This window comes from Nycticebus coucang, chromosome X (genome assembly GCF_027406575.1).
Source record: "Nycticebus coucang isolate mNycCou1 chromosome X, mNycCou1.pri, whole genome shotgun sequence".
Taxonomy (NCBI): domain Eukaryota; kingdom Metazoa; phylum Chordata; class Mammalia; order Primates; family Lorisidae; genus Nycticebus; species Nycticebus coucang.
Window position 1 is genome coordinate 183,746,516 of NC_069804.1, and position 27,728 is coordinate 183,774,243.

General features: G+C 55.4%; 1 protein-coding gene across 10 annotated transcripts in view; it reads left to right on the plus strand.

The window, feature by feature from the left end:
• Positions 1-1,033: 1,033 nt before the first annotated feature.
• The window catches only part of ZNF185 (zinc finger protein 185 with LIM domain), a 62,120-nt gene continuing 35,425 nt past the window's right edge, over positions 1,034-27,728 (plus strand). For 5 of the 10 annotated variants that reach the window (XM_053580223.1, XM_053580230.1, XM_053580232.1 and 2 more), the window contains exons 1-13: positions 1,034-1,188; positions 14,013-14,186; positions 15,020-15,098; positions 15,289-15,412; positions 15,661-15,726; positions 17,288-17,326; positions 17,438-17,515; positions 18,124-18,213; positions 18,870-18,956; positions 19,877-19,960; positions 20,200-20,241; positions 21,315-21,398; positions 26,322-26,408. In XM_053580223.1, the coding sequence (XP_053436198.1) occupies positions 15,065-15,098; positions 15,289-15,412; positions 15,661-15,726; positions 17,288-17,326; positions 17,438-17,515; positions 18,124-18,213; positions 18,870-18,956; positions 19,877-19,960; positions 20,200-20,241; positions 21,315-21,398; positions 26,322-26,408 (815 nt within the window). In that variant the 5' untranslated portion in view covers positions 1,034-1,188; positions 14,013-14,186; positions 15,020-15,064. Of the gene's footprint in view, positions 1,189-12,839; positions 12,928-14,012; positions 14,187-15,019; positions 15,099-15,288; positions 15,413-15,660; positions 15,727-17,287; positions 17,327-17,437; positions 17,516-18,123; positions 18,214-18,869; positions 18,957-19,876; positions 19,961-20,199; positions 20,242-21,314; positions 21,399-26,321; positions 26,409-27,728 lie in introns of all 10 variants that reach the window. The other 5 variants (XM_053580225.1, XM_053580227.1, XM_053580226.1 and 2 more) reach the window with 5 other exon arrangements.

Below are 27,728 nucleotides of genomic sequence, written 5' to 3' on the forward strand. Positions count from 1 at the left end.
AGGCATGAGAGACTTGTGCCACATGTGAACTATCAACCGGACTTCTGTGTAGAAGCTGAGAGGAAGGAAGGCAAGAACAGAGGTGGGGATACCAGCAGAGAGGCTGGTCCTGCAGGCAGGGCTTGGACTAGGGTGGTGGCAGTGGGCACCTAGAGAAAGGGGAGGATGGGAGGCCCGTGAGAATGGAGACCAGGCAGGCCTGGTGAAGGAGAACCTGGAGTCCATAATTTTGAGCCTATCATCCTCCCACTCCAACTCTTGGCCAACTTTACACCATTTCTGGGGTTGGATTAACAGACCCCTCACCTGGGAGGTGGTGCTCTCTCCACCTCAGCCCCAGCCCAGGCCTTGCAGAGGGCAAATACTCAGTAGGCACGAAGGAGGGCAAACGTGCATTCAACTGCATTTTCTGGGACTGTCTGGCTGTGTCTCCCTACCCGCCCTGTGAGGTGGCCCTGTTTGCTGTGCCTCAGGCGCCTAAGGTCTTCCGAGGATGGCCTTCCATAGTGAGCGGCTGCCTCACTTTCTTCTCCTCCTTCCCTGGCTCAGGGACTTCCTGTATGATCTCAGCCGCCAGCCCCACGCCCCTCCCGCCCTGTCTGGAATCTCCATCTGTAAAATGGATCTAGGAACGGTAGTTCTGCGCAGAATTAACCCGACAGCATCTGTGCAAGTCGTTGGCCCAGGGCCGGGGCCAGATCGCGCAACTAGGCAGCGGGGCCCTTCACGTGGCAGAGACTGCCCGGCCCGGGGCCGCGATCCCAGAGGAATTGGCCTGGAAGTTTTCCTCGCCGGCTCGGCGAGGGCTGCCCGGGTCTTGATTTCTCCCGCAGCCCCGCGGGCGGGGCCGGGAGGGGGCGGGCGGGCGAGGACACTGGCGGGAGAATGTGCGGAATGTGCCAGGCGCATCTACCTACCCCAGGAGAGGGCAGGGGAAGGGGCCGGCCGAGGGGAGGGGCGAGGGGCGAGGCTCCGGGAGGCCAGAGAAAACCTGTTTGTTCTCCCGCGGGCGGAGCCCAGTCCGCGCTGCCTAGCCTCCCTCTCTGCTCCCCCTGCGCCCGCGCCCCGCGCCCCGCGCCCGCCTCCCTGGCCCGGCCTGGCCTGGCCGGGCGCTGCCCACCCGAGGGAGCCCGCGCCCCGAGCCCGCCCGACCCTCCGCCCGCCCCACAAGCCGGGCACCTGTGCCAGGTAGGGCTGTCGAGTCGCCATCGGAAGCGCCCCAGCGGGGAGGCAGCGGGAGATACCCGGTCCGTGTACAGCTGGGGACAAGTCAGGGCCTCAGTTTCCCCATCCGTAATCCTCACCCACTCTAAGCATCCCTCCTTGGGGCCCGTGGGGAGCTAGTGTTTTCACTTTGAGTGAAGAGACTGGCTTTCTGGTTTTCACTTTGAGTGAAGAGAGAGGCAGAGGACGCCAGCGTGCCCGACCCAGGCAAGTGGCCCCCTTGCTGGCCTGCTCCCTCTCTGGGGGCCCCTTCTGGAAGAGATGGTTTGATTGTTAGTAAATGGCCTGGGACCAGGGTACTCTGAGAGTTGATTGCAGGCCTGTAAGAATCAGGGAATCTCAGATTCCTCAGTTCCCCTTGTTCATTTTATGGATGAGGAAACCCCAGAGAAGACCTAGGGCCTGGCTCTCACCTTGAAGACCCCCTCACTTGCCCTAGGGCCTAAGGAAAGTGGCTGCCTGGTGGCCTGTGATGGGCATATGCTGGGCACAGAGAATCTCTGGGAGGGCACTGGGGAAGGTAGCTAGCTGTTCATGCTCTGACAGAAGGCGCAGAATCGGGTGTTGCTGGGTGTTTATCCAGCAATCTGCAGTGCACTGACTCTGGTGGATTGTTTTGATGGGGGCAGGGAAAGCCAAGAGCTGTCCTCTTTGGAAAGGCAGAGTATTGCTCTGCCTTAGAAAAAGGCCGAAAGCTCAGGTCCTCATGTCTGCTCTGCTGCTTCTGAGCTGGCGGCACCTGGGCATTTCCATCAGTCCAGGGGAGTAACAGGCTAGGCCACCTCCCAGTCAGGACTGCGGGGGGTTCAGATAAGACAGGTGGTGGGTATGCTAGGGCTTTGGAACATTCGATGTGCCAAAGGAACTGTGTTTTCACCAAGCCATTTGCACTTTGCCTCGACATCTGGCAGGCTGTGCAGCAACAATTGCAGGACCAAAACTGGTAGAGGGTAAGGTGCTCTGCTCACACTCCACGAACCCTGAAAGGGAGTCTTTTGCACTCCACTCAGCAGTGGCCCAGGCCTCTGGCGCCAGGACTAATGTTAACCTTGGTCTCCTGGCCCTTCCCATATCTGGTCAAGGCACCTAGCTGGGGGCAGGAAGCCAGGTCTCACAGGTTGACAGACTTGAAGAGTGGGGAGAAGGTTCTGGGTCACATGGCTCCAGCTCTGTTCCTTCCCACTCCTCCCAGTGCAGGAAAGCTGCAGAGGGAGCCTGGGGGAGGTCCCACCTTCTCGGAGCCTCCCCTATCCCATCTGAAAAACCAGAGGCAGCTCAGAGGCCAGCAAGTGGCCAAGACACAGATGCACAGACTAGGGGCCAGCTTCCTGGCAGGCCTTGGTGCTGTGCTGTCCCCTCATTGCCCACAGGCCATTCCAGAATAAAAAGGAGCAGATCCCACTCACCTTCCCCTCCCACTCCTTCCAGCAATTCCCAGACCCTGGTAAACAGCAGGTGCTCAAGATCTGTTTATCTCCATCCTCTCAACACTCAGGAGTCAGCAAAAGAGGTGGCCTAGGACCACATGAGTGGCGTGAAAACATTAGGGGCCCTTGCTCCAGGACCAGGAAAGCACCCTTGGCTGGGAATGTCAGGGAAGACTTTCTAGAGGAGGGAGACTTGGAGGCAGGAAGAGCAGCTCAGCAGCCACCAGGTCAAGGCCTGTTCATCTTTTGGGGCTGCTTGAGTCTAAATGCCCTGTATTCCTGATAGACCAGCTCCAGCTCTTCCTGCCCTCCCATATGGAGACCCAAAGGGAAATTGGCCTCACATCTTGCCCAAGGAGTAACCGTCTATCTGGGGAGGCAGAGAGGCCACTTATTAAGGAGCTGCCAAGTGAATGGAAATGGCAGTAGTGATTGTCCACCTCACTTCCTGCTCAGCTCAATTCCAGACTCCAGAGAAGGCCCTCCTTATGTAGGAACAGTGGTCCTGGGGCTACCACTGCCCCACCTCAGCCTCCCCCAACCTTCCTTATGCTCCTTGCCTTTCTGCCCAGCATCCCCGCAGCTTCCTGAGCTCGGAGCCTGGGACCTATCCACAGTAGGCATTGGCACCTATTCCCTGAACTGTCCTCAGTTGTGTGCCAAGAAAATGCCCCCAATTCTGGCTCAGTGCATTCTGGGAGCCAAGAGTTAACCTTCATCCTTCCCCACTCAAGCTTTCACAGGTGACTGATCCCTTTTGTCTGGATCTTACTTTAAACCACAGCCCAAAAGGTTCCAGGTCACATGTAATTCAAACTCTCCTGCTTGCTGAGCCCTGAGGCTGCCAGTCCCCTGGTAGCATGGGACAGGACCAGTGCTAGAAAACAGAACTACTTCCCATTGTTCTAAAGTGCTAGGCAGCAACCCACAAGGCATGCTAGGCCTTTGGCCACTATGCGTGGGACCATATCAGGGGCTCTGCATTTGTTCCCAGTGTGCAGGAAAAGAGCTGGCAGATGCTAGGACAAGGGCAGTGTAGTGGGGGAACCTGCCTGCCTAAGGACACTCAGGAGAGGTTGACATCATTGCTTCTGAGGGCTGGGGAGCTGGCCAGGGCCTTGTGATGTGGAGCAGGGGGATAAACTGTCCACTGTCTCATGCCCTGTAGGGTATGTTACAGGTGAGGGTGGCATCTTTACAGCCTGGTGGTTAAGAGGATATCTCAGAGGTCAGGCTGGGTTCAAACCCCAGCTTGGCCATCACCCAGTTGTGCAAATGTGAATATATCACACAACCTCTGGTGGCCTTGGTTTTCTTACCTGTATGGAAGGACAGCTGCAGCCAGAGCACCTGCTGTATAGCCCACAAATAGCTGGGTGCCTATTCGTGGTATTTCTTTTTTTTTTTGAGTCAGAGTCTCACTTGGTTGCCCTCGGTAGAGTGCAGTGCCACCCTTCCTGATAGAGTGCCACCTCGGAGGCCCTTCCCAGCTCTGTCATAGCACACAGCAACCTCAAACTCTTGGGCTCAAGCAATTCTCTTGCCTCAGCCTCCCAAGTAGCTGGGACTACAGGCACCTGCCACAATGCCTGGCTATTTTCAGAGGCAGGGTCTCGCTCTGGCTCAGGCTGGTCTTGAACCTGTGAGCTCAGGCAATCCACCCACCTTGGCTTCTCAGAGTGCTAGGATTATAGGTGTGAGCCACTGCACCTGGCCTCAGAGGTGGCACTTCTATCAGGAAGGGTGGCAGAGCTGGGGCTTGGGGTGGGGAGAGTGAAGCTAGCCAGGACATGCCCCTCTGACCTGAAGAAAGTAGTTTGTAAATCACTGCTGCTCTGCCCTGGTGATATGTACAGTGTCTACCCATAGTTCAATTATGGGCTAAAGATCACTTAAATCTTAGGGTCATTTCTGATGCCTGCTTCAGTTGTCTGATTTGCTTTCTTTTTTGTTTTCACTTTTTTTAAATTTAGAGATGAGGTCTTGCTATGTCACTCAGGCCAGAGTACAGCAATTATTCAACTCCTGGGCTCAAGCAACACTCCCACTGGAGCCTCCTGAGTAGTTGGGACAACCAAGCCTGTCCCTGTTCTCACTTTTTATCTTTAATTTTTCATCTTGAATTAATTTAAAACTCACGGAAAAGTTGTAAGAATCGTGCAGAGAATTCCCAAAGCTTTACCTGAATTCCCACTGTTAATGATTTGACACATTTCTCATGAGTTTTCTTACTCGTGGCCATGGAGGGTCAAGAGGTGGGCAGACATGACGTCAGTTCATTTTCCAACTGAGGCATAGAGAGGGACTTACTCAAGTGCCATTTGAGAAGTAGGAACTGAGGCAGGTTAGCTTCTCAAGGATACATCAAAGCATTTGGTATTTGGTGGTGTCCTGTGCTTGCTCTCTGGGTTGGGTGCTGGGCGCAGGATGACAGGGAGCTTAGAGGGTGTGGACAGGGAAGCAGGAGGGGTGGGTCTGGGTGTCATTCTCTGTGTTTAATGCACAGACTCACACTCGGAGGTGAGGAGGCAGCAAGGAATCTGCAGCTTAAGCATATGTCCCAGCTGACTTGGCTGCCAGGAGGACCCAGAGGCCACTTTCAGAAACACCGTCTAGGCTTTTCCTATGGGAGGCATGTGTACTTCCCATTTCAAGAGGGAGACGGGGACAGGGGAGGCACCTTCTTTGGTCAGGGAGGTGGGCCTGGGAGTCCTCCACTAAGGGAGTCGTCCCTCAGCTTTCCCACTAACGCCTGCTGAGTCCCTCCTGTCAGAGCTGCCCTTGGGGTTTCCCTGGGCAGTGAGGTGGCTGAGCAGACCCACCCAGACCCACCCCTCCTGGAGGTCTGGAGGCACCCCCTGGGCCGGAGATGAGACCTCAGTGTGGGCAGGCCCACCAGAGGTTGCTGGTGGTGGTCCTCAGGCTTGGCCCCATCTGTGGGCACAGCTCCGGCACTCAGTCCGGTCCCCTTGGTCTGGTCCCTGTGATCGTTGGCTCAGCATGCCACTTTCTGATGAGTAGGTCAATTTCCCAGTTTCTATGGCAAGCATAGACGTAAGGATTTTAGTCATAAGAACGTGCATCTCAGGTGAAAATGCTTACATTGAGGCAGTGCCTGCTTAGACTGAAAAGGAAAACAAACCCGAAGCCCAGGACTTGCTTCATTCACCACTTCAGCCCCGGGAGCCCCTGCTCATTCTTTCATTCCTTCAGCCTGAGCCAAGGGCGCCTCCTAGGGAAACGCAGCTCTGGCTGCACCCTTGGGGGGCCCCTCCTCCCTCCAGACTCCTGGCTGTCTCCCCAGCACCCAGCCTTGGGCAGCTCTACTAACTGCTTGGGACCTTGCGCTAATGCTTTCTCTTTTCTGGGTATCCATATTCTAATCCAGAAATGGGGGGCAGTGTTAGAGGTAAGGGTGAAACTAAGGGGACTTGGGGCCTGGGGCCCACGGGAAGGTGAGGAAAGGGTTCTGGGAGGACTCTCAGAGCTTGAGGCAGGTGGGGAGGGGTGGCTGGGTGGTTCTTTTCCTTTTGAACCTCATTGGTGATCACCCGTACCTAGGACAAAAGGAATTAGCTTTGGCCAATGTTAGTCAGGGCCAGTAGGGTAACTTCCTGTTATTGGCCCTGCTCTGGCAAAGACAGAACGGGCGGCAGTAGTGAGCATGTGGGGTATCCCTGGGTGCAGGGAAGAGGGAGAGAGTGGTAGTGTAAGTAGGGCTTGGGTTCCATGACCCCAGAGCCCCTTTTGACCCTGTTTGCTACCTTGTTGGCAGATGGAACATGGGGACAGCAACTCTGAACTACTAGGATTGGTTCCCAGACTGCAGAGACAGCTGGGGTGCAAAGGCAGCCAGGGCCTTTCAGTGTGGAGGGGGAGCCTTAGGGTTCCTTTGGGCCCAGTTTTATAATGCATCTAGGAGGTGAAGCCCTGCTAACAATGGTAATGTGTCACCTAGGGGGCTCTGACCAGCGGTCTTTTTTGGGGTGAGGGGGCATGTTGGCCTGCCCAGCCCCCTCTTGTCCATATAGACATCTCAGAGGGCCCTGCCTAGCAGCCCTCCATGGCCCTTGAGCCAAGCCACCTCTGAGCAGTCACTTGTATCTAGCTTTCTGAGAACTAGAAAATGATTGTAGCAGATCCAGGAGGGGTCCTGGGGCCCCAGGAGTGTGAGTTTTAAATTAATTCAAGGTGGACCCTTCCCACCTTGGGGTTCTAGCTCACCACCATCTTGGGAGGGGAGCTGGCTCGCCTCGGATATCTGCCTCCCAGGGCCCCTCCAGTGCTGATGCCTAGAAGTCTAGAAGCTGGGGTGTTTGGGGTGGGATGGGGAGAGGTGAAATTCCAGACTTTCATGCAGAAGTCATTTACCTGTAAAGCACATTTACAAATACCACCCCCCATGCGCTCTTTTTCCAAATTACATTTTTTTTCCCTCAGCAACTCAAGTCTCTTCCAGCTCTTTCTTCCACTTGGAGCGCCTCCTTCCTGCCACCCTGTTGGCCTCCAGGTATAGGCCCCAGGACTGGAGCATGATAGAAAAGAGGGGCCAGCCAGGGGATTCTGGGAGCTATGTGCTAAGCAGTAAACTAGGGGGCTCAGACAGGCGCCAGCTGCTTAGCTCTCAGGGGCTCAGCCCAGCCCAAGGTCCCTAAATCACCACTGAAGGGCTCCTTTCCCTGGCTCTGCTGCAAGGACCCTCTGCATCTCGCCAATCCTTGCAACAGCAGTGGCAGCAGCTGCGGCAGTGGTATCTGCTCTGTCCCAGTCTCAGAGGAAAGCAACCTGTCTGCTGACTGGTGTCTTGCCAACTGCTGAGACTCCAGTGCAGGAGATTGGGAATCTGATCCTGCCTCATGAGACCTGGCCACAGGAGGCCGCTTCATAAAATAGACCATTTCATCATCAGGCCAGCCACTTCAGTGCTGGCTCAGGTCAGCCTGGGTCCAAAGTGAGACAGTTGGCCAAGTACACACCTTGAGAAAGGACTGGACGAGGGCACTCTAGCAGGCTCGAAGGCCATGCTCCTTAACCACTATTGTTCCTCAGCTCCTCACACTCCTCCCCATGACAGGCACTTGGAGCTCACCAGCTGGTCCTTGCACTTCCTACAGTAGCCTCCCTGCTATGCTAGGCCTTTGACCCCTGCCCCCACTTCCACCATGAGCAGCACTGTCCGGACCCTGTGCCAAAGTGATGCACAGAGGGGCCATACTGGGGCCTACCCCTTCCCTGCATGCACAGGTGCAGGGAGCATCTTGACACTCGGATTTCCTTGAGACCATCCCCCCTCCCATGGGCACAGAGTGTCATCTTCAACCTGGAGCCACAGGGTTGTAAAGCTGAGCTCTGGCTCTTGGAGGACCAGCAGGGACAGGTGTAACAGCTGGGCTCTCTCTTGTACATATAGTTTTTTCCATGGATTAGTCATTGGCACCCTTATCCAATGTCCCTTGTGACCAGATGGGAGCACTTAAGTTTACGCTGAAGTGATGAGGGCCCAAGTACTGGTCCACAGCCACATTCTAGGCCTCTGCCTCCATCAGGGCTTCTTGCCCCAGAGCCATGTGGAAATGCTTGCAGCCAAAGCTTTCCTAAAACATGGCCAGAGGTTGACCCAGCCATCAGCTTCTGCACTAGGTGGCCCAAGTCTTGATGACTTTGTCCAGATGTCACTTGCCACATCACTGTGCCCTCTTGCCAACTCCTGACGCACACCTAAGGGGTCTTCCCGGAGCTGAGCTGCAGGCTCTGGTTCTAAGAGACAGAACTGTGTGTTTGATACTGTGAGTCTGGCTGCCTGGGATGAGACCCTGCAGAAGTTTGGCATACACTGGGAAGCAGAGCCAGGTCTCCTCCCGGTTAATAGGTGCACAGAGCCACAGCTCTCTTTCAAGAAAAAAAGCCCTTGCTTCTGCCCGTGGTGCGCACACTGAGACAAGTGCTAAGCCCAGAGCCCTCCAGCTGCATCTCAGCGTGTTTTGCCCCTCTTTCCACTCAGTTTACTTAAGAGGCCCTGCCTGGCATCCAGGCCCCACTTCTGCAGTTTGTGAGCCATCCTACTCCCCTGCCATCCATGGTGCGAGAAGGCAATGGCTCAGCCTGCTGTCTCCTCTCATACAAGCCCTCACCATAGGGCCCATGTCATGGGCCTAGGCCAGGCTGCCCATTTTAGGAGGCACAGCTTCCTCATGCCCCCCCTCCTTGATGTTTGCTCCAGTTCTCTGAAGCCAGCCCATCCCAGCTCTGCTGGGACAGACAAGGCAGGAAGGGCTCTTTGATGGTGGGGTGGGCTGGTGTGAGGGTAGCAGCAGAACCAGAGTGAGGGCCCAGGAGGGGTGACACCCGGGGGCCACAGACAGCCACCAGGGTAGATGCCCCTCTGTGTCCAGGGCTCCCTGGGGTCCTGCCCAACTGAAAGCAGAAGGTGGCCTGGGTTTGGTCTCCCTCTCCCAGGACACACCTTCCTTTGCTGCCGTGTTTTCCTCTTCTGCCATTTTTAGTGCAGTGTGACCAAGAATATGACTGGGCTGTGTCCCTGAGCCAGAGGGCGGTGGGACTTCAGGGTTGCTCTGGGAGGTGCCTCCCAGGGAGGGTCATTCTGCCTCCCAGGGAGGGCAATTCTGCACAACTTGCTCTGAGTTAATCTTGCCTTGGAGGCAGAGCACATTCTTGTGGGGAGACAGGACACCCCTTCTGCTGCTGCTTCCATCTTCATGCGTCTCCTCATGCACCAGCATCTGCATCATTGTCTGCTGACTCCCCTGACTCCAGTGCATGCGTCACCTCCCTCACCTGCCAATCTGAATGCACTCACTGATCAGCCTCTGGCAACACCAGGCTTGCTGGAGTCAGGGAAACAGGCTTCTTGCAGCTACCTCATTGGCTCCTTGATTCCATCTATTCAATCAGGGCCAGGGGCCCCTTCCCTTGGAGGTTGCTGGGCAGCCTTGAGAGGCCACAGTAGCAGGGAGGAATGTGGAGAAGGAGGTTGGCCATTGGCATTCTGAGGCCATCAGAATTCAAGGAGGGCCTGCCCGCATCTCTTCCCACCTAGCCCTTCCTGTGATGCTTCCCCTGACTGCCCTCTTTGCCACTTCTCATCTCACCTGTCCTAAGACTTCTGCAGGCCAGTGGTAGAGAAAGAAAGAGGGAGATGAAAGGTTAGAAAGGTAGGCCAGTGTCTGAGGTGGCCTGGCCTGCTCAAGAGCTAGTGGACTTGGTTCTGACCTGTCCTGGGACAGGCTTGTGTCGTCTGAGTGTAGAACTTTGCTCAGAGCAGCACAGGGAGGGGTACAGCGAAGTAGGGCCACATCTAGTGGGGCTCCAGGGGTGTGCCAGGAGGGACAGTTTATGTGGAAGATGTCAGATGAGCTGGCCATTCCTTTGGTGGCCCAGGCCAAGTACTAAGCTGGGTGATATGGAGATTCCCAAAGAACTGGAAGTCTTTTCCCAGTTGGGGTTAGAAAAGGGAACCATGGTATTGAAAAGGTCCACACAGTGGCTGTGCTATCTAGAAATAGGCTTATATGGGCTATCAAGACACCCATGCCATGGGAAGGAAAACTCCAGAGAGGGGTCATATGTTCAAGCCTGGAGATGTCCTCTGAGGAGGAGGCCCACTAAGCAGGACCACAGCCTTGCTGAGAGAGTGGGAAGAGGAGCAGAGGTGTAAACAGAGGGCTGGCCTTTGTGGAATGTCAGGGCTAATGGGTCAGGCTGGCCTAGTAGGTGTTAAAAGAAGCCCATGTTCCCTGAAGAAGAGGACAACTAAAAGGCCTGGGCAGGTAGGAGGTCCCTGGCTTTGCTTGTGAAGTTGGCTAGAGATGGAACATTTGTTCTTTACCTCCCGGGGTGAGTGGGAAGGTGAAAGAACCTCCATCACAATAGTTTCTGTCTGTTTCTTCTATAACTTTCTAAATCTTGGATCCTAGCCACAAGCCCTGAGGCACAAGAGAGCTTGGTGTGTTGGACTCAAATGGAAAGTGTGGGGCTGTGGAAGTGGGGGTGGGTGTGGGTGCGCTGTCCTAGGTCTGGGGTCACTGCTGGATCAGGCTGAGCAGCACAGGCAGGGTGTGGTTGGCCTGAGTCTGAAGATTCTCCTCTCTCCCTTGGGGGAGAGTCGACTGCTGAGGCCAAGTGGCCAGCTTTGGAGGAAGCAGTAGAGGTGGCTGGTGATGGGTGTGCCTGGGCCACCTGGGTGCTATCCTTTGGCTCCAAGGAGCATACAATGCTATTGTGCTTGGAGTTACCTGGACCACCAAGCAGGCCAGGGCTTCCATCCCTGGGGGGTGTTTCCTGGGGCCAGTCACTGACACTCCTGGTCTCCCTTTGCTAGGGGTGAAGCAGAGAAGACACTATACTTCCTACCTGTGGGTTGTAGCTGTGCCACCCAACATCATACACTGATTCCTGGACTGTGTGTGCAGGTAGCCTGCCTGGTGCAAGGAATGTGCTCTATAAAGGGACACTGGCATTGTTATCTTTGCCTGGGGCCCCATTGAAGGGAAGAGCCCAAGCAACAGTCCAGGGGCTGGGTCTTCTCACAGTTTGGTGGTTGGGAACTGGGTACAGTCCTGGAGGAGGGCAGGAGGCTTTGCCCACAGCTGCCTGAATCTGTGTCTGATGATGACTGCCTTCAAAGGGTAGAGAGTGCCCAGGTACCAGCTGTGGAGCCCAGGTATTTGCTGTGGCCATCTCTGGCAGGTTCCTGCTGCCCAGGGAACCCAGGGTTGTGCCCCTATTTATAGCAGAGAGAGCAGGAGTAGGCATTCCAGGATGGTGTTGGAACACATGTGTCCACACCTGAATGACAATTAGTGCTGCACTCGCCAGGCCTGCTGCTTGTGAGCCTCATGAGCAATCAGTTGTCCCTGTCCCCTCGACTACTTCGTTCTCTGGGCAGAGGGGCTCTCAGTGGGCCTCAGGTGCCTTCCTGCCCCTCCTAGGGGCCAGTCGCCTCCCCCTTCACCTTTCCCACCCCAGGTCTCCTGGGATTTCTACCCCAGGGAGAGCACTCTCTGCATCCGTGTCCTCTCTCCTCACCTCCCTGTCCCTCCTGGGCACTGCTGCCTGGCATCTACTCTTCAGACCAATCATTGGCTACGCAAGCAGCCCTGGTTTCCTTTTCACTTGGTTTAGAACAGTGTTTGTTTCATCTTAATCACACGTACAATACATATTCATGATGGGGAAATTAGAAATACAAAGAGGGGCGAAATTCTCTGGTGTATAAACTTTCAGATGTTTCTTTCTCTGTGCATTTTTAAGTAAACATATTTTTACCTAAATGACGCCATCCTGCACATCCTGTTTCAGAAGGCACTTTTCACTTAACGATGCATGGAAAGAACAAACAGTAATGAAGGCACGTTCAATGCTATGTATCAGTGTCATTGGTCATAGCTGCACAGTATTTGCTGGGATGGATGGACTATATTAAGAAAAATATGGCTATTGGGCATTTAGATTATTGCGAGATTTCCACCCCCTCTTGTGTGTGTCTTTGTTGTACTTGTGCAGTTGTGAGGGGCTGCTGGGCCCGTGGCCTGATCCTCGAGCCCCTGAGACATGCAGAAAGCAGTCCTTGCAAACACTCCCGACAGCATGTAAGAGCTGCCAGAAAGGGTGCTCAGCAAGGGTGGGGCCTAGGCACCCTCTGGAAGACTGGAAGACTTGGGGCAACTGTACCAAGGTGCCCAGGCCTGAGCCTGACTGTGGGTAGGAGTGGGGCTGGCCTGTATGACTGGGCCCTGAGGGAGAAGTAGGGCTCAGCTCAGCAGTAGGAGTTGGGAGGACATTCCTGGCGTGGGGACCAGCATACACAAAGGCACAGGTATTCCCTTGGCAGGGCCACCTTCTATGGACTCTGAGTTTTGCGTGGAGCACAGTGTCAACATTGGGGGAAAAGAAGTAGGGTCAGGTGACTGGTGAGTCTGCCCCCAGTCTCAGGGACAGGTGGAAGCATGAGACTGACATGGGCCCTGTGGGATAGGAGCTGATGGGTGTTGCTGGGAGGAGGATGGATGAAGGCAGGGGCTGGGACCAGGGCAGAGGTGAGAAGTGATCATGGCCTGAACTAAGGCTGGTAGAGGCGGGTGGCAAACAGGAGGGAGAGGGCAGCTTCCCAGCTGGGGCATAGATCTGAGCCCCATTTGTTGACCACATCCAGGACTCATCCCTTTACAGAGCAGACTGACTCACAGTCTGGAAGGACTATGCAGGCAGAGATCTTTCTGACTTCTGAGATGCAGCCAGGAGAGGTGGACAGTTATCTGTGAGTCCTTTGATTGGGGTCTTCACTGTCAAGATGAGGCCCGAGGTGGTATGGGCTTCTGCTCCCTCTTGCTGGGGGATTTTGCACATGTTCCTGCCCTTTGGCCTGGGAATTACCAGTGGCCCCTCTGCCTGTGTCATTCACAGGCATAAGTCTGTCTTGATTGAAAATGGCTTATTTGGCTCTGATTTGGCAGGAAACTTCTTGGCAACCATTGGGTTTGTCAAGGGGGAACTGATAAGTTTCTGGGTCTAGTGCTGGGCCTGGGATGGAGTTTGCTCCCAACACTGTGGATGCCCTTCACCTGCTTGCCAAGGTCATGTGTAGACATGGTCCCTGAGGCTTTAGAAAGGAGTATGTCTTTGAGGTGCCCTGCACAAAATGAATTATGCCAACAAGTTGGCCCAGCAAAGTTAGGAGGACCCTGAAGACCCAGTAGTGCCCCTCTTCCTCCTGTATGTGAGCAGCCGAGGCCGCGAGGGGGTGAGGACTATCCCAAGTTCTCAAAGTCAGTCAATGGCATCAGGAGACCAAGAGACTAAGATCTCAGGCTTCACAGGCTTGCCTGTGTGTCCTGCCTGTGGGGCCACTGCACAGGCTGCTGGGATGGGGACAGCTGGGCCTGTGTGGTCCTAGGATCACCCATGGAATGAGCTCCACTCAACGAAACCCTTGACGTGGCAGCCGTGGTGCAGGGCTGAGCACATGGGGCTCCCACTGGTGGTGATGAGGTGCTGTTCCTGGCCGGCAGCAGACCTGGGCCACCTGGGCTGCTCGTTCAGTGCAGTTTATGGAGGAGCTAGCTCTTGCTAATGTGGTGAATTTGGTTTGCTCTCGGCTCCCTGCCCTGGCCATTTCAGTGTACCCCTCACCTCCATGGAAACATAGCCTGGCCCTGGCAGCTTGTGCCAGGCTGGTCAGGGCGTAGCCCTGGATGGGCTCTGAGGGTGCCAGGCCCTGGGGCTGTGTCAGCACAGCCAGGCTTTGCTTCCCATCATGCCCTTACACCTGAGCCCCCAGCCCCTCTCTTGTGGCCATTCAGGGCAGTGTCCTGACCCACGACCTGGGCCTCTGTCCCCTTGCAGCTCTGGATCATTTCCAGCTTGAAGACCTGGTTTCCTCCTCTTGGCAAACAGCTATCATGGTGCTGTGAAGGCCTCGGAGACCACCACAGCCCATCCCTCACCTGCCACAGGAGGGCAGCACCTGGCTCAAGGGCAGACAGATTCAGGCCAGAGAGCAGGCAAGGGAAGAGCAGGGTGAGAAGAAGCACATCCCCACCCTTGCCTGGTCCCTGAGGACCACTAGGAGTCGGTGGTGGGACCCTGGGCTTTCCACTGGAGGTGGGGAAAAGAACCAAATACGGCTACATGCCCCCAGACCACTTTTGTACTGATTGGGGACCACTGAGTGCCCCTCTCCCAGCAAGGACAGATGGAGAGTCACTGCTCCTTTGTTCCTGTCCAACTTCTCAGTGATCTGTGCTGTACCAGGTGGTGCCAGGCACTTACGGGAACATAGACTCATTTGTCCTCACAGCAATTCTGAAAAGTAGACTTTACTACCATTTTACTAATGGAGAAACTGACCAAGGGGAGCTGGTCTCTGTTTGGAGGAATTTTCCATGATAGTATCCAGGGGGCGCTCTGAGGTATCCCGCAGAGGCTAGCTGACCTGCCCAAAGTCTGCCCTAGAGATTGAAAACAGTTGTCTGACCACAAAGCAGGTGGGCTTCCAGCCCCACCCCGAGTCCCAGGCCATCTGCCTGCCCTGAAGGTGTTTTTCTTTGGGTGTCACTGTGGATGCTCCCCTGCTGCCTGCTGTCTCCCCATACTCCCCATCCATTAGTACCCTTGTTTCCCAGGTGGGAAGCCCCAGGCAGACAGGTGGGTGTGCCACTGGCCAGTGGCAGGTCCAGTGAGTGCTTGCTCCCTGGCCTCTGTCTACATCTAGGACTCTGCCAGCTCTTGGCACCCCCAACACCCAAGGGAAAGTCTGGATGACTTTGGTGTGCCAGGAGCCCAGCTCATGGTGACCCTCAAGCCATTACAAATGCATAAAATGACAAGCATGTACTTGCCTTTGTCCCCAGAAGCCCCATTGAATTAACTGACAAGGGTCCTGCAGAACAAGCATCATGAGTATTTCAGCCCTCGGAGGCAGTTCCAAAGGTGAGACCTGAACCCTCTCTTGCCCTGAGCTTGGTGCATGGCTGCCTTCTTCCCAGCCTGCCCTGAGAGGGCCACGAGTGCTGGGCAGACAGCAAAGGGAGAGCAGCATGTTGGGAGGGCTGGAAAGGAGGCCCGGGGTCCTAGGGCTGGGGCTCCCCTTCTGAGGCTGTTTGAACTTGCCCCCCGACAGGGAAGCCTCTGCCACCAGGTGAGGAGGAGCGCAATAACGTCCTCAAGCAGATGAAGGTGCGAACCACACTGAAGGGGGACAAGAGCTGGATCACCAAGCAGGATGAATCAGAGGGCCGCACCATGTAAGTCCCAGAGGCTGAGAGAGATGGCAGTGATGTGGGGGCTGCAGCCTATGGGACCATAGCAATAAGGCCATGTATAGGGCAGAGCATGGGAAAGGCCAGGGGCTAGGAAAGCCCCCAGGTGCCCAGGAAGGAGACAGCCAGGCAGGAGTGGTGTGGCTTGGCAGGCAGCCCCTGGGATGGAGGCTGCAGGGCTTTTGGTGGCAGGGAGCCCAGGAGCCACTCTTTCAGGACCTATCTTTCCCCAGAGAGCTGCCCTCAGGCCGGAGTCGTGCCACATCCTTTACATCAGCTGGGGAGGTCGCCAAGGCCAGGTAAGATGTGGTGCCCAGGTGGTTGGTGGTGGGCCCCAGGGACTCTCCTGTGGCATGGGGCCAACTGTGCAGCAGGGAGGGGCGAGCAGAATGAAGGGGACAGGGTCAGGAAGGGAGCCGGAGCCAAGAAGGGAGATGAAGGGACTGTGGTGAGTACTTTGGTGTCCATGGGGAAATATAGCGCAGGAGTCACTGGTCCAGACCACTGGCCTTGCTGTGTGTTGTGGGGCCAGCTGACCCCTTGCTGGGCCTACCAGGTTCTAGCTGTCAACTGAGATCAAAGCTCTCAATAAGAAGAAGACTCTTATTCTGAAACCTGTCCCTGCAGGGAGCAAGAACATCTCTGAGGCTCTTTGGGCAGCTTCAGGAGTCACAGGGCCTCGCTCCTGCAGGTAGCCCCGACTGCTGAGCACACTTGCTAAGTAGCATGCCAATGGACATGCACAGGTTTGCTCCAGCTGTCTCCTGAGGTCAAGGTGATGTCTTTTGTCAGCTGACCAAGGCGAGCTGGCCTCTATTTGGAGGATTTTTCCATGACAGTCTCCATGGGGGACTCTGAGGTGGGAGTGTGCCCTGCTGGTGTCCAGAGGAACTGCTTCTGAGAGATGAGGGGACCGGGAAATGCGGGCTTGCTTCTTGCTTCAAACATCTGGCAGGTGGCCTCTCAGGTGGTGGTAGAGGCAGTGGCAGCAGCCGGAAGGTAGGGCCCCAAGTTCACTGCTGACCTGCCAGGCTGCCTCTGGCGACTATGGTCTTGCCCTCCCTCGAGGATTCAGTGCCACTCCCTGCCAGGTCTTGTGCTGGGCACAGAGGATACAGTAGTGACCAGGACACAGGCCCTGTCCTCAGGAAAGTGATACCCCAGGGTTCCTGCAAGTTGGCCACCTCCAGGAGGCCATCCTCTGTTAAGGACAGACCCTATGGGGATGGAGAATGCTGGGGTTCTGCGTTGTCCTCAGGCCTGAGTCTGCTGCTCCAGCCCCAAGGCCCTGGACTTCTGGACAGGGGGACCATCTACCTTGTTTTCTCACCCACCCATGAGGAAAACTCTTTAGAAGGGCCTTTATCACGTGCCCCCAAGCCCACAACTGACTGGACCTCACTGCCAGCTCCTTGCCTGTGTCCCTTGGCTCCCTTGAGTTCTCTGAGCCCCCTCGGGTGCTGCCAAGGAGGTCACAGCACCACAGCCTTCTATATTCCAGCCAGTGACCAAGCCCTGGCTATGCCCTCTGATCTCAAACCTCCATCAAGACTTGGCATGTGCCATCCAAGGGGCCAGAGGAATGGGAAGGGAGGTTACCAGCCCTTGGCTGGCAGGTGCCTGGCTCTTCCCCTCTGGGCCTCAAGTGCCTTCCTGGAGGAGGCTGTGTCAGGGACAGGTCAGGGCCTCAGGGGAGCATGAGAGAGAGAGGGGGAGCACAGTAGGCACTTGGCTCAGGGAGTGGGGGTGGCTGGCACCAAGCCTTTCTGCTGCACTAGGACATCCGCCAGCCAAGCCCCTTACTGTTGTTGGGGACAGGATGAAGTAGGCCTCACCTCACCCCTCCTTCCCCTCTGGCAGGCCTCCAAGCACAAGGGCTCCCACTGGCTACATCATTCGGTGAGTGCTCTCAGCACCCCACCTGCTTCCCTGTGCCCACCCAGGTCAGCCTTGCCTTCCTAGTCCTCTTACCTTTGGGGAGCTCATAGCACCTTCTGGGCTCTCTTTCAGGGGTGTGTTCACCAAGCCCATTGACAGCTCGTCCTTGCCCCAGCAGCACTTCCCTAAAGCCGATGGAGCTCCGAAAAGGTTGTCTGAGGGGTGCCTTCTGGTGGGCCAGTAGGGAGGTGGGAGGGCCTGGCTTGTGCTCTGCCTTCCAGGGCTGTGGGGGCCAGAGGACATGGGGCTGGCAGTCCTGGGCAGATGTGTGGGCCCCTTGGAGGCCCTGGGCCACTGATAGTGCCCTTGCTCTAAGACCAGTCCCAATAGCCCTGGTCACTGGGGCAGAGAAGTACAGGAGACTGGGAGGGTCTGGGTCCAAGGTGGCCCTGGCCTGGCCCCTCCCACCCTTGCCGTGCTGATGGCATTGAGCTATGTATTGCAGTCCACCTTCTTCCCATACAAGCACTTTGGCATCAGGCTGAGCCCAGCCTCCGTCAGAAAGGAAAGGACAAGGGGACTGAGAGACAGGAAGCAAAGACACAGGCAGGAGCCCACTGGGCTGTTCCTCTGAGGCACAGCTAGGACTGTCCTGCTCAGGGTGGCACAGCGCTGGGTGTCTGGCAGGGCTGAAAGCAAAGAAGAAAGGCTCCCAGCAGCCCCTGCTCTGCCTGTCACATGCCTGTTGAGCTGGGTAGGCAAATATGGAGGCAAGGGGGGCCTGCAGGTGAGCACATGGAAACTTCTTGCCTTTCCAGAGCGGCCGGTCTGGTGAGAGCAGCTAGCACCGGCCCCCCCCACCCTTCATACTCTGGGTACAAGATGACCACTGAGGATTACAAGAAGCTGTGAGTATGTGATGCGAGACTAGCGTGCTTCCCTCCTCCAAGGAATAAGCCCAAACACTGGGTCCTTGAAGATAGCTGGCGCAGGGAGAGCTGGTCTCACTGGCCTGCCCCCCACAGCTGGTTGTGGCCACAGCCTGAAACCCACTAGAGGGCACCAAGTCCCCCAAATTGGCCTTGTGAGTCTGGAGAGCGGGCTCTGGGTCACAGACCTGGGGCCACTGTTGGCCAGCCTTGGGCTCTCCTCCTGGGCTGGGCCACCCTGGCAACCTGTTGAGGTGGGCATTTTGTGCCTAAGTCAGAGCTGTTTCTTGGATATAAATCTTTGGTGTTCTCTCTGGAGCTCCCCTTGGGGTTCCTCTCAAAGATTCCCTTGCATGCTTAGGGATGGGGGTTCTGGACAGAAGTCTGAGTTGTGTCCCATATCTTTCTATTCTTTGTCCCTTGTGCCCATCATCCAGTGATATGGAACGGCTGGAAAATCCTTCTGGGGATGGGGTGAGAGTTGAATAGGGCCTTGAGGGGACACTTGGGATTGAAATAGGAAAAGTGGCTCTCAAGGAGGAAGGTGCAAAGGCCCACAAGCAGTTACACTAATGCCAGTCAGCCAAGCTGCTAAGTGGCAGATGTGACAGGGACTCATATGTCCCCTCCCCCAGGGCACCCTACAACGTGCGGCATAGCTCAACATCAGGGGATGCTGAGGAGGAGGAGGGGCCCTTCTCACTGGATGAACAGAAACGGAGGTAAAGGTGTCCTCTGGGTGGGGCAGGGGCCTGGGTCTTCACTGACTGCTGGAACGACCTGGGTCAGTTGAGGTGACAGTGCACATGTAGGCCATCAGCAGTGGCCTGTGGGGTAGGGGACTAGGTGTCATTTTGTGAGTCAGTGCTAGGCCAGCTCCAGGGCCTCTTTGGAACCTTCCGTGGGGTAGGACCTAGGAGAAGCTGCCTACACAGCGGCTTCTGTGTGTGTGCGGTGTGTACAGAGTCCTGATGGCCCTTCATGCCCTGGAGACAGGGTGGACTCCACAATCTTGAATGCCTCCACATCCACGTAGGCAAGCAGAGTTTCTTGAACCCAAAGGAATAAAAGCCCCATCTGTCACCCCCTGCTTGTAGCATACCCACTGTCAAGGGGAGAAACCTCACACTGCCCATGCCAGTGAGCTGTGACTGGGAGGGATCACTGAGTCCCTTTTATATGCCTTCAACTCGAGGCCTGGGAGGCAGCTAGGCCCTGAGGAAATAAAGTCTCCATCCCTGGGCTCAGCCTGCCCCTAGTTCCACATGTGCCAAGCTGTCTGTGGCTTTCTGGGGACCTGAGAAGAGTGACAATCCTAAGGGAAGAGTTTAGAGTGGCAAGGGTCCCCAGGCCCAGTGGCCCAGGAAAAGAACCAGGCCCTCAGGTTGAATGCCTACCGTGCCCCTGCTCGATGAGTGCCCTCGGGCCAGTCAGGAGCAGTCCCTGGCTTCAGCTTCCTGTCCTGTGAATTGTGGGGGACAGTATTACCTGCTCTGCTGGGCCCATGTGGGGCACACCACACGCTCAGTAAATGTTTCCCCTGGGGTGGCCCTGAGGACTTCCGACCCTACCCCAAGCTAGTTTGACAATGCGTGTCCAGCTTGGCACCCATCACATGCCCTCCACCCCCACGCTGCCCTAGGTCAGAGGCCGCAAGCAGCGTGCTGAGGAAGACAGCCTCCCGGGAGCACTCCTATGTCCTGTCGGCGGCCAAGAAGAGCACTGGGTGAGTTGCACATCAGGGACAGCTGGTGAACAGGTGCTGGAGAGATCACCCCAAGGCCCTCCTAGCCAGAATTTCTCCCATTCTCACATGCATATTCTAGAAACTCTGGGGTCTGGCTGTGGCCACCAGGGCAGGTGAAGTGCTAGCAATGGGGGAGAAGCCTAGGACTCTCTGGGGTAGAGCAGTCATGCCTGTGAATGGGCTCCACTCAACATGCCTCTTTTCTGCTTCCTTTCCAGTAGTCCTACCCAGGAGACACAGGCGCCATTTATCGCGAAGAGGTAAGTGTCATCAAGGGAAGCCTCAGAAGCCTGTCACAGGCCATGGAGAAGACCTCCTTCTGTGTGGTATGGGTAGCTGTGGTGTGGTATGGGTAGCTGTGGGGGTGGGAAATGAACATGGTAAGCCTGCTGTCCCTGAGCGAAAGGCCAGGTGAGCAGCTGGCGTCTATGATGGCACATGTGGGTCAGTTCTTCTATTAGTCAGTGCTAATGGGGCTGGCTCCCTGGCCCAAGATGGAGCTGCAGTGTTCTGGCCCCCTCACGTGTCCCTCAAGGCCCTATTCAACTCTCACCCCTTCCCCTGCAAGGCTTTGCAGCAGATGCTACTGGGCGGCAGAGGTGTTGTTCCCTGGCCTCCCCTTATAGCGCCTAGCTGTGGGCCCACACCGGGAGGAGCCAGAATGCCAATTAATCCAAGGAGAGGCCCAGAGGGCACAAGGGCCCGGAGGTGGGACTAACTTGCTGTGCCAGAAGACCAGAAAGCAGGGCATGGTGGCAACACAAAGGAAGTAACAGAGACTGGAGCATCCATACCATCTGTGTTGGGTTCCTGGGGCTTCTACAACAAAGCACTGCAAACCAGGGGGCTTAAAACTGCAGGAAGATTCTCTTACAATTCTGGAGCCCAGAAGTCTGAGATTGAGGTGATAGCAGGGTGAGGTCCTTCTGGAAGCTCTGAGGGAGACACTATGGTCCCAGGCCTCTGTCCTCCCTTTTGGCAGTTGTTGCGATCCTGGGTGTTCTGTGGCTTATATCTGCAATGCTCTGGTCTGTGCCTCTGTCTCCAGAAGAGGGAAATCTGGAGACAGAGGCACAGACTGGTCGTTGGATTTAGGGCTCATCCTACCCCAGTATGACCTCATCTTACCTGATTACATCTGTAAAGACCCTATTTTCAAATAAGGTCAGTCACAGGTTCCAGATAGACAATATTGGCGGGGGACAATATGCAATCCAAGGTCACCCCATGGCCCTGGGCCAGTTAGACACCACTGAAAAGATGTCCTTCAAGGGTCAGCAAGCTCCAAGATGGCCAAGATGACCACAAGTGCCATTTCTCTTCTTGCCCAAAGAGTTGAACTGGTGGATGAGGACGGGCCTTCTGAGAGGAGCCAGGACACGCCTGCTCTGGCAAGATCCACTCCTGGCTTGAGCAGGTAACCAACCGCTGATCTCTGCCTGGGGCTGCTGGCTGCCAGGCCTGCCTGCCACTCAGTCACTGTGGAACCTCTTTCAGGCCACCTCTCTGCTGGGCCTCAAGGTCAGTGTCCCCATGTGCCCAGTGACAGGGTGAGGAACAGAAATCAGTAAGGGCCTGTCTGGCTGGATGTCCTAGGGATGAAAGGAGCACCACAGTCCAGCCTCCAGGGAGCAAGTGCCTGCCTCTTGTCTGTTTAGTATTTATCTGTGTCACCTGAATCCTTGCATTACTGAGCTCAGAGGCAGCACAACACCCCAAGAAAAAGAAGCAACCTTGGGGTTTGAGAGGGCCGGCCACCACAGCAATAGCCTGCCATTGTTATCCTTGCTCCTGGCATTCCTGTAAGTTCACCAGGTTTAAATTGCCTAGGGAGGAGACTTTGCAGGCCCCAGCGCTGCTGGCAGCGGCTTCTTTGGCAGTGAGGATGGAGGCAGAGTCATAGGGTCCCAGGTGGTTTGGATCGCGCGCCTGCTGCATGTACCTAGCCCCACTAGGAGCTGAGAGCTCAGGTGGGTGCTGGGAGCTGGCTCTAGACCGTGTGATGGTCTGATGGCTTCCCACCAGCCTGGACAGCTAGGCCTGCCAGCCAGGGAGGATCTGGCAGTAGGGTAACAGGGTAAGGACAGACAGGGTGCTGGTGAGCTCACTCTGGGCAGGGATGTGATATGCCCTGATTTCTTAGTCCTGAGTGTCCGGGGCAGATAATGGTGCTCTCTTGTTCGTGGATGAAGAGCAATCAATACCTCCTTGTACTTCATGCTGAATTGGTACTAAGTCCTGCAGGGAGTGCCACAACCCTGTTGTCACTGCTGGTCAAAGTACCTGCCTGGATTGAGACCTTTGCCCAAATCCAGGTCTGCTAAGAGCTGCACCTCTGTGGCATCTTTGGAAGAGCTTTGAGGCCAGAGTGGGGAATGTCTGTCCCTACAGGTCACTTCCCAGGCCCCAGGAGTCATTCTGGCTCTTCTAATGCCATTGCAACACCTCAACTCGAGCTCTACAACCATTTGTAGACTGACCACTATCCTTGGAGCCCTTTCCTCTGTGCCAAGCCCTATCTCTAAATACAGTCACATTCTGAGGTACTGAAAGTTAGGACTTCATCATATGACTGTTCAGCTTTTAAGTTAGTCCATAACAGCATATATTTCTCTTTTGATAAAGGCAATGCATGGTTTCAGATGCCTTTTCAAAACTAGTGTAGGAGAATTAGGTTGTGCAATATTATGGATTTACGAGACATTTTGACATTTATTCCAGAAAATCCCTTTGGATTTTGAATACCTATCACACGGCTGCCGTAGCAAGGTGGCTATCTTAGTTGGTCAGGGCTGCCATAGCAAAGTGCCACAAATTGGGTGGTTCAAACACCCTAAACGTATTATTTCCCAGTTCTGGACGCTGGAAGGCCAAGATGGAGATGTCGGTTCCTTCTGCGGGCTGTGAGGGCAGGCTGTGCTCCAGGCCTCTCTCTTCCCCTTGAAGACGGCACCTTCTCCCTGTGTCGCCTTACACTGTCTTCCTTCTGTGTGTGTCTCCATGGACAAATACCCTCTGTTTATAAGGACCCCAGTCATACTGGATTAGGGTCTACCCTAATCACCTCACTTTAACTTGATCACCTCTGTAAGGTCTTATCTCTAAAGGTCACACTCTGAGGTACTGGGGTTAGGACTCCAACATACAACTTTCGGGGGGACACAATTCAACCCATGATAGGGGCTAAGGAAGGCTGAGACTTTAAAATGTCAGCCTAGAGTAAGTGGTTTAGCTAGAGGTACAATCACAGAGCTGGGAAGAAGTTGTGTTTGGCTCCAGCCATGCTGCAGTACCATGGCCCACAGATAGGCAGACTCCAGACACCCAAGAAAACACCTGTGTATTCCAAGGGTGACAATGGAAATGGCTCACAGATTGCTGGAGCCACCAATAGCAGTGGGAGAGAAAGGTGAAAAGGAAACACTGCCTGGGGATGGGGAAGTAGGGGAAGGATCTGGGGTTCTCAGCCTGGAAAAGAACAAACTCAGGGGGCCACAGGCACCAGCTTCTGGTCCTAGCCTGTGTCCTGGTGTGCTGCCTGGCAGAGTAGCTGGGGAGCAGTGAGTAAGAGCTGAACTTTGTCCCATACTGGCTGTGTGACCTTGAGCAAGTGTCTTTGCCTTTCTGTGCCTCAGTTTCCTTGAAATGGGGAGAACAGTAATAGCTCCTTTCTGAGGCTGCCCCAAATGCCATGTAGGACAGTGTGCATAAAGCACCTAGGGCAGCGCCTGGGTGTCCTTCAGCGTTCCTGATCCAATACAGGAGGAGACCAGTATCGCCACCTGCTGGCACATGTGGGAAATGCGTCTACAGGCACGTGGGAAATGTGTCCACAGGCCTAGGAAAAATGATGCTTTCCTCCCTCCCTCTTCCCTCTTCTGGCAGGATGAGTCACATACTCTTTGGCACAGGCCACTGTTGCTTGAATTTCCACAGGTGGGTAGGGCCACACTGGATATTCACTGATCAGTTCTGGGCCTGAAGCTTCAGAAGACTCTGGGCTCTATGTTCTCTTACTGTCTTTCAAGAGTGTGCAGCCTTCCAGAGTGTTTCTGGCCTCCAGGAGCCCAGCTGAAAACTTCAGATTGGACTAGGGCTATCTGTGATCCAGGGGCTGGAGTTTTCCCTGGCTTTTTCCCTTTGGTGACCGTGAACATTCCAGGTCCCTCCCAGGGTAGAGATGGTGGGATAGCCACAAGCAGGCCACTGATGCAGCCTTCCATGGGCTCCCAGTCTGACTAAATTGGAGCTAGACACCAGGGTCAACTTCAAGGCTAGCTGAGAGCAGTTAAGTTAAGGTGGCTGGCAGAGGCTGCAGAGGAGGTGCTGGCAGGACCACAGTCCCCCTGAAGGCTCCTGGAGGGGGTCTGTTCCATGTCCTTCTCATAGCTATTTTCCCCACAGTTCTCAGAGCTTCTTGGCTGGCAGATGCATCACCCCAGTCTATGCCTCCATCTCCACATGGCTGCCTTCACTCTGTATGTTGGTGAAGTTCCCTCGTCTGATAAGGGCACTAGTCACTGAATGACAGCCCACCTTACTCTAGTATAGAATAGTATGACTTCTACCTTGATTACATCTGCAAAGTTCATAGGCACAGATACCATGGGTGATGATGTTGGTATATCTTTTTGAGGGACACGATTGAATCCCTTAACAGCTGTCCTGAAATACGTGCCATTGGAGCTGGGTCTTTAGGAGGGGAGTGACAAAGGAGAAGGTGCAGAGGAATGAAATAGATGGCAGGCTGTGGTGATACTTTGTTCCTATTTTCTCTCTGACAGAACCAGAAATGTCAGTGAGAAAGTATGTTTTGCTTGCCTTTGACATCCCCAAGTCAGGTGTGTCCCTATTCCCTGGCACCATGTGCTTCAAATAGGCAGAGTGGGGTCAGCAGCCAAGGGCTTTATGCTTTCATCATAAATGCTGTCATTTTGACAATGATGGTATCGCTATTATCATGAGAGGAGAGGGGCAGAAAGCAGAGATGCCCACGTGTACTCAGCCCCTCCCTGGCTCTTTCCCTCTGGTCACCGTGAGCACTCCAGGCCCCTCCAGGGTAGAGGTGGTGGGACAGACACAAGCAGCCCACTGACCCAGCCTTCCATGGGCTCCCAGTCTGACTAAATTGAAGTCAGACACCAGGGTCAACTTCGAGGCTAGCTGAGAGCTACCTGAGCTCACCCATAGTGGGATATTATCCTCCTCTCTGCTTTTACCCTGACCCCTCCAATCCCTGTCCTCTTGGGAGCCCCGAGTGGCCTTTGTAAAGTGTCATCTTGGTACTATCAATCTCCCTAACTCCCACTTCAAGGCCCTCTCCTACCTTCTGGTCTCAGCATTCAAGACCCCTGCCAGCCTCCAGCTACTCCTTCCATCTCCCTTCAGCTGGCCTGGGTTGGGGTAGACCTCCATGAAGCTTGTCTCATGCCCTTGGGGCTGGATTTGCCCTGGGCCTCACAGCACAGTACTGTCCTCATGTGCTACTCTCCCACCTGACCCCCCACTGGGCCCAGAATTTCATCAGGACAGGCCTGGGCTAACTACTGTCAGCACCTACAGGGCAACCAGAGGACGGAGGGAGTAGCTGCAATGGGACTTGGGCTGAGGCCTCACTCCGTGGACCTGGGGAGGCCTGGTATGGGGTGAAGAATACACCCCCCACAAAACTAGGGACCTCCAGCTTTCCTCTAGCCTTGGTCATCACCATGGCCACACTCGCTGGATGACAGGCCCTGCAGTAGGGCCAAAGAACGTATCAGACTTAGGCAGATGTGTGGTCACCCTGGGGCAGGCTCTGGGCACGGCCGGTGATGGAAGATCTCAAAGGGGCCCTTTGAAATCTGAATCAGTATGTCCTTCATGGGCTCCAGCTCATAGGCACCTGGGCATTTGCCCTTACTCTTGAGTCTCCAAAAAACCTCTCACTGGCTGCCATCCCTAGCAATCCCCATCAACCCAGGAGGCAAAGCCCCCAGCTTTGCACATACTCACTTTGGGTGCTCCAGTGGGGCCACAGCCTGGGCTTGCTTCCGCCAGTGGTTGGCAGCATCTAGGGGGGCAGCTACAGGCAGGGGGTCATTGGGGCAGGGTCTGAGGGAGGGAGGGCTCAAGTCAGGGGTGCAAGGCTGGGGCTTACAGGCCAGTGGCCCAAGCTCAGCTATAGCACCAAGAAGACTCAAGGCCACAGAGCAGAAAGGGGGAGGGGCTATGGGTCTGGTGTCCCAGTGCATTAGCCAGGGTGCTCTTGAGGGAGTATGTCCTTGGATACCCATCCCAGCTAGGGAGGGGGGGGTTTCTCACCAGCAATAACTATCTGGGTCTCTCCTTTGGCCCACAGCTCAAGAAGTGGGGAAATTGTCCGCCTGCAGATCATGACACCCAGGGCGGGACTCCACCTGGTAGCCCCGGACCTAGAAGGCATGAGGTATGGGGACCTTCTTACTCCTGACTCCCTGAACACCTTTCTAGAGATGAGGGTAGCAGGAGCCAGGGGCTGAATTTGCCACTGTAGGGATTACAGGTTGGTGAGAGGCATGGCTGGCCTGGGTTCTCTGCCCCTGTCTCATTCTTTCACTCAACAACTGTCGTGACATGAGTATGTAGTCCATGTGAAGCCACAGTCAGGTCCTGGGACTCAGTGGTAAGAGGGACCCCATTGGCTGGAGTCAAGCATGAGCTAGGTCAGGCCGGGCCTCCTGGGAAGACAGGACCAGCTAGCCATGTTGGGGAGAATGGGGACTATGGAGCCTCCTGAGTTACTGTGGCAGTTCCCCTGCCTGTGTGAGGAGGCTGCTGGGAAGTGCGTAGGGTCACCTGGTCAGCCTGCACAGCTCTACATGTTGCCCATGCTGGGGAGAAAGAGAGATAGGAGGGCCTCCACAGGGAGCATGAAAGGCTTAACCCCGGACCTAGGGTGGAGGGTGAACAGCCAGGTGCCAGGCAAACAGGATGTGGGGGCTGGGGAGGGGGGTCAGGGGAGATCTGTACGGGAGAGCTAGGTACTGGCCGTGTGATGCCCAGAGTACGGGGAGGGAGGCGAGTGTGTATGCTGAAGGTCGTCTCTTAATTCCTGGGGCAGCGGGAGCCCTGAGCGGGGGGCCTTCTCACCACCATGGACAGGGGGGTACTCAGGAAAGGCTTCTCAGAGGAAGTGACATCTGAGATGAGTTCTAGTAGCCTCTAGGTCCCTTTACTCTTCTCCATGGCTCCTCTGTCTCTAACCCTGCCCACTCCCCCAGGCAGGTACCGAGTCCTATCTTTGTTATTCTAGGGATATCTCCAACCCTACTGCCGTGCCGTGGGTCCAGGCCTCCATTATTAGGTGTCCAGCCACTTGCCCCCATTTGCTGCTGCCCACCCCAAATTATAGCCACACCAGCTCTCTGCAGAAAACCCTGCATCTCCCTCTGCCCTTTGCTCTGCAGCGCAGCTCAGGCCCCGGCTGCATCCTGGGTTCCTTCCTCCCTTGTCCCACTGTATGCCACCCCAACCTCTGTCCTTGCTGGCTATGGGCCCTCCCTGGGGGCCCTCTCTCTTTTGCATTGTGCAGTCTCACCTCAAGTGTCCTCCTTTGGGGTACCTTCCTCTCCTGCATTTCTAGCTTTCTTTCTTTCCTTTTTTGGGGGGACAGTTTCATTTCATCACCCTTGGTAGAGTGTCATAGAGTGTCACTCCAACTTTGGTAAAAGCAAGATGCTTTCTCTAAAGATTAGATAGATAGATAGATAGATAGCTTCAGATGTTT